The 12,500-nt window shown below is 30.0% G+C and overlaps 1 protein-coding gene across 1 annotated transcript in view; it reads right to left on the minus strand.

Annotated features, from left to right (window-relative positions):
• The window catches only part of LOC132144839 (pleckstrin homology domain-containing family G member 3-like), a 39,836-nt gene that overhangs the window by 19,961 nt on the left and 7,375 nt on the right, over positions 1-12,500 (minus strand). Inside the window, exon 2 of the mRNA XM_059555405.1 lies at positions 3,802-4,121. Within this exon, the coding sequence (XP_059411388.1) occupies positions 3,802-4,121 (320 nt within the window). The remainder of the gene's footprint in view (positions 1-3,801; positions 4,122-12,500) is intronic.

The following is a 12,500-nucleotide window of genomic DNA, read 5'->3' on the forward strand; positions in this document are numbered from 1 at the left end:
CAAACTCATTCATTCATCTTTTTTATTAAGAGCTTTACAGGTACAGATGTAGTCCAAAGTGCTGAGCAATCCACGTAAAATACACATTAAATCAGAATAAAACCTAACAACACGAAAGATCAGAAAAGTCTCTAAAAACACAAACGAAGGTCTTCATTTCCAAAAGGAAGTGTATTAGATTATTTAGGGAGCTAAACTAAGAACTGCAACCCATTCAAGAACCTAAATGGACTCCGGTCTCAAATTCCCAGACGATCCCGGTAACATATGACATCAGTTTCCGACTTCCTGTGAGAAATACACAGCTCTTCGAAATGCTCCCTCAGACCCATAATGCACCTCAAATGATCTTTCAAAATCTTTCAGAAAAAAAACAAACAAAAAAACACTTGTAAAGTCAAGTTATATTTCATACTCTGGATTTAGATCAAATTCTATCGTATGTATAGTGTTGTTTAGCACATATCAGTGCTGCAGTGACTTGGGTGCACGTCTTAGCAATTAAAGACAATTAAGAGATTTAAATGTTGGTTGGTTTTGTTCTTTTTAGAGGTTTAAATATTGGTTAATATTCTTCTATTACGATAAATAAATATGGGTTGGTTTTGGGCAGTTTAGAAATTATAATATTGGTTGTTTTTGTTCTAATTAGAGATCTAAATATCTGCAGTTTTTGTTCTATTAAGATATTTAAATATCGGTCAGCTTTGTCCTAATTAAAGATTTAAATATCGGGTGATTTTGTGTTAATTAGAGATTTAAATATGGGTTGATTTTGTTCTAAATAGATATTTAAATATTTAAAGTTTTTGTTCTATTAAGATATTTAAATACTGGTAAGTTTTGTTCTAATTAAAGATTTAAATATCGGTTGATTTAGTGATAATTAGAGATTTAAACATGCGTTGGTTTCGTTCTTAATATGGATTTAAATATTGGTTGTTTTTGTTTGAATTAGATATTTAAATATATATAGTTTTTGTTCTAATTAGATATTTAAATAATGGTAAGTGTTCAAATTAAAGATTTAAATATCGGTTGATTTAGTGTTAATTAGATATTTAAATATTGGGTTGGTTTTGGACTAAATATGGACTTACATATTGGTTGTTTTTGTTCTAACTAGATATTTTAATATTTATAGTATTTGTTCTATTAAGATTAAAATACTGGTAAGTTTGTTTTAATTAAAGATTTAAATATTGGTTGATTTAGTGTTAATTAGAGATTGAAACATGCATTGGTTTCGTTCTTAATATGGATTTAAATATCGGTTGATTTAGAGAGAAGATATTTAAGTATGGGTTGGCTTTGGCCTGTTAAGAAATTTTTATTTTGGTTGTTTTTGTTCTAATTAGATATTTAAATATCTGTAATTTTTGTTCTATTAAGATATTTAAATACTGGTAAGTTTTGTTCTAATTAAAGATTTAAATATCGGTTGATTTAGTGTTTAGAGATTTAAACAAGGGTTGGTTTTGTTCTAAATATGGATTTAAATATTGGTTGTTTTTGTTCCAATAAGATATTTAAATATTAAAAGTTTTTGTTCTATTAAGATTTAAAAACTGGTAAGTTTTGTTATAATTAAAATTGTAAATAAATATCGGTTGATTTAGTGTTAATTAGAGATTTAAATATTGGTTGTTTTAGTTCTAACTAGATATTTAAATATTGTTTGAAAAGACTGTCAAAAGTCTGGAACATGACTGAGCTTTGTAAATTAAGTGATTAAGATAGGGATGCAACAAACTATTATTTTTATAATCAGTTAATCTAATGATTATTACAACCATTAACTGACTAATCTGCGATTTATTCACTTATTAATCAGTAGTCTCTGTTCTATTATACAGCTTTTACAATTAGTTAAATATACTGAGTTGCACATTTTCTAACTAATAAATAAAACTATTCACTCTAGCTTTTCAGAAAAAGTCAAACAATGTTATTATTATTGCACAATTTCAAGTATTCTACAATTGTTTTTTTACAGTACAAACAAACACATCTAGCACACAAGAATGAGATGACAGACGGAGATTTTCTCATTCACTATTTAATTAACTGTATGGAAAAGTAACAGAATGACTTATGCATCATTCTGCCTAGAGATAAGATATTTATTTTTACATGAATTATTTTATTCACAATATTATCTCTTTTAAAACATCTCAGTGTTATAAAAATAAAAACAGTCCTGAGCTAGATTAAGGTTAAATCTATGCAAGCCAAACTATCACTTTAAATGTAATCGCATTATTTATTTATTAATTAGCACTAATTAAAAAATCTTATCATTAGCTTTATAACAGAAAACCAAGCCGTAATTCTAAATGAAAGTGACACTGAAACTGTTTTTACATGTTTAGTACTGTAAAGTCGAGTGCTTTAAATCAGTCTATTTTATAAAGAACAATTAAAAAAGCTTGATGCTTTCTTAACTGCCGTTTTCTCACCACTGGCACTTTTGTTGAGCGTTTATTTCATTATTGAGAGGAAAGAGCGCAGTACATATATGCTCTAGAGCTCTAGATTTAGATAATGATTAGTTTTGTTCTAAGCAAGAGTAAAGAATTCTCAAAAAGCATCAATGAAGATACAATCACTTGTCAGACAGTTGTCAAAGGTATACGTACTTTGGTAGTAAAACAGCACAGCTGATTTCTGATTTCAAATTTGAGGTCCAAAAATTTTCAAATGTTGCCATCTTTTCCATGCATTGCACATTTTCCACTGAGAGAGCAATGCATTATGGGATTTCCCAAAAGATGCATGCTATGCTGTATGTACTATGGGAGCATGTACTATGTATATATTCATCAAGACCGCATTATATGTGTTGCAGATGGTCAGCAATGCAATATTGGTGAATGGAAAGTCATGCAAAAGGAATATGAAAGTGCAAACATATTCCCGCATTAGGAGTGACACCTGTGAAACCCCAGGAATTCCCATGTTCATCAGCGAGACATCCTGCTGACGCAGCACTCCACCCTGAGTGGGAAATGACGGCCGTGACCCAACGACCAAAAACAGCAGTAGTGCAGTGGAATTCAAAACCTCAGCGTCTCTTAATAATTGTTGGTTTGTCGTTGTTGCTTCAAAGCAAGGCATTCTGGGTATTCTGAAAAAGTGTGAGGGACACCATCTGTCTGTTTGAGGCTGGTAAGGTTACAGGAAGTGGCTGTGGAGCAGTCGGCAGCTCTGTGGAGGGCTTATGGGACATAAAGAGGAACGCTTTCTCTTAAAAGCCTACTGAGAATCCTGCATTAACAGCACTTTTCGGCATCAAAGTTATGCTCACAAAAATCATCAAATGCATCCTTTATGGATGAGGCATATGTGTATTGTTATACACACACACACACACACACACACACAAACTTTTCAACAGTAGTGTATCATCATATTTTCATGATTTCTGAAGGATCATGTGACAACTGAACACTGGAGAGATTATGTTGAAAATTCAGCTTTGATCACAGAAATAAATTACATTTTTAAAATACATTCATATAGAAAACATTATTCTAAATTATTCTAAATTCATATAGAAAAAAGTTATTCTAAATTGTAAAAAATATTTCACATTTTTACAGTTTTTACTATATTTTTGATCAAATAATTTGTGAGCTTTCATTTAAAAAGAAAAATAATAATAATTCAACCCCAAACTTCTAAACAATGGTGTATCTGAATCTCACTCCGGTATCCATAATACTATAATATAATAAAAATAATACTATACGATATTTCTGAATCTGAATGCACAGCCGTTTTCAAACCAATGTTTCTCACCTCTATGATGCTGCACAGATCCCTGACGTACATCCGCTCCGTCTCGATAATCTCCATGACCACACGATCCATGTGTGTGAGCTGAGGGCTGGGCGCCATGATGACGCTGGTGAAGGGTGATGGAGGCTCTGGAGGACTGAGCTCCAGGTCAATCTCAGCTCTGCCGCTGTGGCCCTCGATGGACGACTCGGACGAGACGGTGGACACGCTGCTGACCGGCCGGCCGTCCTCTGAAGGCTTAGTGCTGGACAGCGAGCACCAGTCTGTGACCCGCGGATCCTGACCCCCCACAGACGAACCGGACAGACGATGACATTCTGCTGGAGACAAACAGAACAAGATTTTTCCATGCTTTCAGCATTATTTAGCATCTTACGGTGATTCATAATAACATGATAATGTTAATCAAGTTTTTTTAACGTTTCACTGTATTTTTTACTTTATATTACTGAACAAAAAATCTTTTTTTTTTCAAATTTTTTTTTATGCAATCAAATGACAACTGCACGATTTCCTTTATTTTTGGGCAAAGTGCTTGCCACACAAAAAGGTAAACATGGACAAAACAATGGTTTGGTATTCCTTTGCGTATTATTATTATCTGATAATAATAATAATAATAATAATAATAATAATGTCAAATACAAATTTATTATAAAAATGGAGGTAACCTAAACAATTTATATAATTAACAATTTGGTAATTAAAAAAAAATTAATCAAATGGGGAAATTTTATAATTTAAATATTTTAAAATGTAATAAATGTTATAACTTTTTTTTTGGCAAAGTGCTGCACAACGAAGTTTTATTGATTATTGAAATTCTTTAAATTCCTTGAATAAATTGTATTATTATTTTTATTATTATTATAACTATTACTACTAGTACTTCTACTTCTGTTAATAATAATAATAATAATAATAATAATAATAATAATAATAATGTCAAATACAAATTTACTAAAGAAAATGACCTAATAAAATAAAATTCAAATAAATATTTTATAATGCAATCAAATATATATATAAAAAATTGTCAAAGTATTGCACAACAAATGTTTACTTGTTTAAATTAAGACATGGACAAAAAAGATGAACAAAATTATCAATGTTATTATTATTACTGCAACAACTTTACAAAGTGCATTCTACGGTCTACTATAAATAGTAATATATTTCTTCCTTAACTTATTCAAGCTTCTGTACTTTTAAGACTTATATAAATGAAATGATGTGTGAAATGAGTAGCAATGCCTCTGCCAAGCTGCTGAATACTGAACTATTGAGTCGATATTAAGCTGTTTATGCACTTTAATTCAAGAATATGGTCTGGATGGATGGACTGAAGAATTTGCATTGTGCATGTTAGTAATCTAATGCCACTTCCAGATTATCTTTGACTTTTTGGAGCTGCTTTAATTCCCAGGAACCCTGTTCTGTGTTGTGGTTTAGTGTAAGTTTATTTTCTGATTCCTGCTCTTCATACTGACATAAAATCCTCTGGAATGATTCTGGCCGGGAATGAGAATCCGGAGAGGAAGGAAATAAAAGACAATCTATCGGAGACAGGGACAGATTTCAGGGTCGCAGGCTGACGTCATATACTCAAATTTTTATACTAGACTTATAAGATTTGAGTTTTTACGGTTGAAAAAATATGTAGCTGCAAATAAACCGATATCACAGATGCACTCCTCACTGGATGCATGCAAAAACACAACAAAACCAATCTAGTCTTTGTTCTTGCTCAATATTTTTGTAGTTTTAAAGCACAAATATATAATTATTCTTAAAACAAGATGCATTTACCTTGAGATGCAAAATGAGAGTATAAAAAATATTAAAATGAAGCGAGTTTCTGCCTAAAACAAGAAAAACATCTGCCAAATGATGCACAAAAAACGAAAAAGAAAATTGTATTTTTTGAACAAAATAGCAAACATTTTTCTTGTTTTAGGCATAAACTCACTTCATCTTGATAATTTTTTATACTCTCATTTTGCATCTCAAGGTAAATGCATCTTGTTTTAAGAAGACTATAAAAATACTGAGCAAGAACAAAGACTAAATTGGTTTTGTGATTTGCATGCATCCAGTGAGGTTGTTGTTTTTGTGAAATGAAATGTTTTTCATTTTTTAAAGCATAAACTCACTTCAATTGAATCATTTTCTTTTTCAGAAAACTACATTTTGTCAGCTTGCATCACAAGTAAATGCATCCTATTTGAAGAATATTTAGATATTTTGTAATGAGAAAAAAAAAACAGTTTTTGACTTTTTTATTAAATGAGTCATTTGTTCGGGAGTCTGTAGCAATTTGATTCAGTCAGGTGACTCATACAATGAATCGTTTATAGAGAGGTTATTGACTTATTAAACCTTCAAAAAAAAAAAATTTGCTAATAGAATCTGAACCAGAAAAAGTATTGTTAAAGAAATCCTATTAAAATAAATCAGCAGTTAGTGTTTGCACAATGACAAAAATACACGATATTATGCATAACAGCCTGAGAAACTGTAGTGATATGAAGATTTTCATGCCAGACGTTTCCTGAAACATTAGGTATTATACGGCTCTGATAAGCTCTTTCTGGGCTTGTAGATGCATGATACGAATGAGCTCACCATATGGACCTTTAACAATGAAATCCAACCTCAAGTCTCCACATGAGCGTCACACTCGAATCATATCTCTCTGGGCTCCATGATTCATGGATGACATCATTCCTATCATACAGGAAAACGATTCATACGATCTATAAAGCAGGTTGTGCAGCAGCGGTGTTGAAATCTGGTTTAGTAAGAGTAAGTTCTCATTTCCTTCCTGTGTTTGGTAAGAGTGTGACCATCATCTCACAGACAGCAGATCTCACATGACAACATACAGGACAGATTTAGTATAAAAGTCGGTGAGCCGACACAATGAGGGCTAAAAGAGGCCAGACTTACACTGGACATGCAAACATCAAGAAACATGAGAATTAATTATAAAACTAAAATAAGACTCTGGACATTATCTTGTTTTTAATACTTGCATTGAAATTTTTATGTAAGAGTACACTTAGATTTTACAAATTGCTGAATCAATGAAATTTATGAAAGTTGTATTGAAATTTTACATTTATAAGCATTTCTGATGAAACCTAGATTTAAAAAGTTCATGTTAGAAATGAAACAATTAATGAAATTGCTGAATTAACGAAATTGATGAAATTCGTATTGGAATGGTACAAACAACAGCATTAAAACAATTATATTTGACAATTTCTTGGAACAATTTATTGAAATTTTACATTTATAAGCATTTTTTTACTAAACCTAGATTTTACAATTTCTAGTTAAAAAAATTGAACAATTTATGAAATTGCTGAATCAATTAAATATGAAATTCTTATTAAAATGTGTCAATCATTAGCATTAAGACAGTTATATTGGAACAATTTCTTGAAATTTTAAATTTTTAAGCATTTTTGATGAAACCTAGATTTTAAATTTCATGTTAGAAATGAAACAATTCATGAAATTGCTGAATCAATTAAATATGAAATTCTTATTGAAATGTTACAATCATTAGCATTAAGACAGTTATATTGGAACAATTTCTTGGAACAATTTATTGACATTTTAAATTCTTAAGCATTTTTGACGAAACCTAGATTTTAAATTTCATGTTAGAAATGAAACAATTCATGAAATTGCTAAATTAATGAAATTTATGAAATTTGTACTGAAATGTTACAATCACAAGCATTAAGACAATTTCTTGGAACAATTTATGAAATTTGTATTGATATTTTACCTTATAAGCATTTTTAATTTCGAACAATTTCTTGTTAGAAATGGAACAATTTATGAAATTGCTGAATCGATGAAAGAATTTATGAAATTTGTATTTAAATATTACAATCATAAGCACTGATACACCTATATTTGACAATTTCTTGGAACAATTTATGAAATTTGTGATGACACCTGATATGATTTCTTGTTTAGAAATTGAACAATTTTATAAAATTGTTGAAAGAATGATGACATTTATAAAAATGGTATTGAAATTTTACATTCATAAGAATTTAAGAAACCTAGATTTGACAATTTTTGTCGCCATTGTCAAAAACAATGAAGTTGCCAGAAACAATTTAAATTTATAAGCATTTTTAAGATACCTACACTCAAAACTTTTTTTTTTTTTTTTTAGAAATGAAACAACTTATAAATCTTTTAGAAAAACTAATAATCAAAACCATCATTTATTTTTAAACTGCTACAATGTGACTTTTCCTAAGTTTTATCAACTTTATCAGGACTAGTTAAAAAAACAAACACACATTAAACACAGTGTAGTCTGACTCACCAACAAATGACTCTTTCCAGTTCTCAAATAAAGATAAATCTTGACTTATTGAGTTTGAATCAATCGTATGACAGAATGAATCTCAGAGAGGTTCTTGACTAACCTAAACAACTAAAGGAATCAGAATCAAAGCTTTCCGTTGTTTTCTCAGTGAATTAAGTTTTGCAGGTGTTCACGGGGGTTAAATGACTTCATCAGGACTAGTTATGACAAAGTGAGACACTGTAAAAGGATAACATTCCAGGGAAAAGAGATATTTCGGGAACTAAAACAATGACGCTTTTCATCGGAACATGAAGTTTATGACTGACCTGTCATAAAAGCTTCCTTATCCAATGCCAATTAAAAACAAGGTGCAGTAGTACGAGCTGTTCAGAGTCATCACTGACAAACATGAGATATAAAATATCAGAAAACTATTAAAAATAAAGCCTCTTCAATGGTTTCTGTGCAGGAGCCTCTTGTTCTTAATATGAAGGTTTGTTATTGAACCATTGTTTGGTTATATAAAGTTTTTGCACCTGGTTCTTTAAAATCACTTTTGCTTTTCTGAAGGAAAAGAGAATACAAGCTTCTTTGTGGAAACTAAGAAGTTCTCCAAAGACTGGTAAATTTAGTAATTCAGGCATACAAAGCGGTTTAAGTAAGTAACACTTAAAATGATAATAGTCCTCGAAGAAACCATTGTTGAGACCATAAAAATTCTATTTAAATATTACAAATCAGTTTAAATGTTTCAATAATATCATAAACTGTTCCATTTCTAACTAGAAATGGCCAAATCTAGGAGACTTAAAAATGCTTTAGTGTAAAACCTCAATTCAAATTTCATGAAATAATTTATTGTTAGAAAAGGAATATTTTATAAAATTGTTGAATTTATGAAATTTGTGTTGACATTTTAAAATGCATAAGATATCTAAATTTATGTCATTTTAGAAATGGAATAATTTATGAAATTGCTGAAACAGTACAATTTCAATTCACATTTCAAATTTGTAAATTGTTTCAGTGTTGCAACAATTTCACAAATTGTTAAATTTCTAACAAAATATGATCAAATTAAGGTGTCTTATAAACATTTATGAGATTCAAATCTTAATTCAGAGTTCATAAACGGTTTCAATAAATATATAAATCATAAGATTTCATAAGATTTCTAACAAAATATCGTCAAATTTAGGTCTTAATGTTTTAAAGTGTAAATTTAAAACTCAAATTGTAAAAATAAATTGTTGCACTGTTCCAATAGATGTACACATTTATAACAAAACATGGTCAAACTTAAATGTCTTAATTTTAATTCAACATTTTTCATAAAGCGTTTCGTTCTTGAGAAATTCGTAATATATTTTTCTAACAAAATATGGTCAAATCTAGATGTCTTAAAAACATTTAAAAATTCTATTTAAATGTATGTTTTGAAGTGTAAAATTTTAAATCAAAATATTTAATTCTTGCATCATTTCAATAAATGTGTAAATTCAATTTCTAACAATACACTGTCAATCCCAAATGTCTTAAAAACGTTTACGCGTGTAAAAATTCTACTTAACATTGTTTTAAAGTGTTAAATTTCAATTCAAATGTTTGAAATTGTTTCAATAAACTTATAAATTATTAAACTTCCAACAAAATACTGTCAGATATAGGCGTCTTAAACATTTATGAGTGAAACATTTCAATTCAAATTTTTTCATAAATTGTTTCATTATTGAAACGATTTCATAATATATTCCATTCCTAGGCATCTAGATTTTCACCAAAATGTTAAAATTATTACATTTCTAACAATATACCGTCAAACCTAAATGTCTTAAAACGTTTATGCGCATAAGAATTCAATTTCATAAATTGCTCAATTGTTTCATTGTTTCAACAATTTCATAAATAATTCCTTCTCAAATATAAGTGTTAAAATAAATAAAAATAAATAAATAAAACTTCATAAATTGTTTCACACTCTTAGGTGTTTTTTTAAAGATGTTGAAAATTACATTTTATATCCAACCTAAAGTGCTCAATATTATAACTCTAAGAAATAATGAAATGATGTTAAATCAACAGTTCAGTGGTACAGAGCTAATGATTAAACGCAGTGTTTAACACACACACACACACACACCTTCAGACTCTTACAGGAAACCCAAACACACCTGACACACAATTAACATTCCTTCACAGGAATTGGTTTGGAACACACTGTCCTCCGAACGGAAAACCATGACAAACTCATCCCGACTGACTTGCATCTGCTCAGACAGGCAGAGAACAGCCACAGGAGTGACTCAACAATGATTCAATAATACACATATACATCCATATTTTAGTTACAGTGGCGATGCAGTCAGATAAGATTTACAAGAACGATTTGACACCATTCGTCAATCTGAAAAATGTGTTAAAACACCGTGCATGGAGGGAAGTCAAAACACTGATCACTTCAGCTCAATCCCTTATCAGTAAACAACTCTATGCACACTAAACCAGCCAAAAACAAGCATTAACCCACATACCTTCCCATCTGACTGTGAGAGTCCAGGATTGTGAACACAAACAATGTTTGTATATGAATTGAGCTCCAACACATTCACCAGCTTCAGATAATGATGCTTACTTCAGAGAAATGTATGCTCAGATGAACCTGGTTTCTGTCTGGATTCGCAGACGTTTCTGGAAGCGAACGTCTGCGGCGGAATTTCTGGAATTCCAGGGATTCTTGAGCGGCGAGGTTTGATTTTCATAACCTGAATTCCTGAATCCTTAGAAAGCACGCAAACAAGCCTCCTCTTCACCTGAGCGATGATTAGAGGCAGAAAATGCAAACGGTAACAGCTCAAAATTGATATGTGATCACTAAATATGGCATGTGATGAATTATGCAATTTATGTAGAAATTTTGCATTAAAAGAGTTTATCAATAATTTTATAACTTATTTGTAACCTTCAAATATAAACGTCTTGAAAACATATGCATTTTATTTATGCATAAACCATGCACTTTATGCAATGAAACTAAATTTATGAAATTTATATTGAAATTGTACATGCATGAGCATTTTGTTTCATACATTTATGAAATAGTCAGAACAATACATTTCAAATATAATTTCATCAATTATAAAAATGATGGAATTTCTAACAAAAATAAATAGTCAAATAGAGGTGTCTTAAAACATTGTTTTGAGATTTTAATTCAGGCTTACATACAAGTTGTTGTACTGTTAAATTTTTTTTTTTTTCAGTTTCGATCAAGATATGGTTGAATCTTAAAGTCTTAAAACTATTTTTGTTATGCATCATGTGTGCACTTCATGCATTTATGCACAATACGTTTATAAATACCCCTTTAAGACATCTTTACTGTAAAAGGGGATTTTCATTAGTTGTAAATAATACAAAGATTATTGGAGCTCTTTCAAAAAAAGAAAAAAACCTTAACGTTTTCTATTTCAATGTGTTACTTCACTGTTTTTTGTAATTGTTATACAGTGTAACCTACCATAAAAAAAGTATACTTTTAATCATCAAAGATGCATTCAGTTGATCAAAAGTGATATTAAAAGACATTTATAACATAAAATATTCCTCTTTTAAATAAATGCTATTCTTTTTTAACTTTCTATTAAAGCATAAAATATTATTTTGTATTCAAGCAGTAAATCATCATATTATTCTGATTTCTGAAGATCATGTGACACTGAAGACTGGAGGAATGATGCTGAAAATACAGCAGAGCATCACAGAAATAAATTACACTTTAACACAGATTCACACAGAAAACAGCTGTTTGAAATCTAAAAACATTTCACAATTTTTCTTGTATTTTTAATCGAATAAACGCAGCCGTAGTGAGCAAAATCGATTTCTTTGAAATAATCCAATGTCAGATTTCAGTTAGGCTGCACACAAAATAAATCATAAAGACTGCACATGTAAAACATAAAACACAGGAAAGCAACGTGGATTAATGATCGAAAACATTTCCTTTTAGCAAGCTACAATCAGAAACCCATCAGTCAAACTATAAAAGCCGCAGATGCAAATTTCACACAGAACAACATTGTCTGCATAGTCAAAGCAGAGAGCAGTGACGTCTAACCAGTGTTGGGGAGTAACTAGTTACATGTAACGGCGTTACGTAATTTAATTACAAAATTATTGTAACTGTAATTAGTTAGTTACTAAGAAAAAATGAGTCTAATTAAATTACAGTTACTTATGAAATTTTTAACAATTACAAAGGGGATTACATTTGAATATTTACACACATCCACATACAGATTTAACTGATTTATTTCCCAAATTGCACTGACTATTCTGAGACATACCGCCCTAATAATTT

Source organism: Carassius carassius, chromosome 8 (assembly GCF_963082965.1).
Source record: "Carassius carassius chromosome 8, fCarCar2.1, whole genome shotgun sequence".
In the NCBI taxonomy this organism is placed as follows: Eukaryota; Metazoa; Chordata; class Actinopteri; order Cypriniformes; family Cyprinidae; genus Carassius; species Carassius carassius.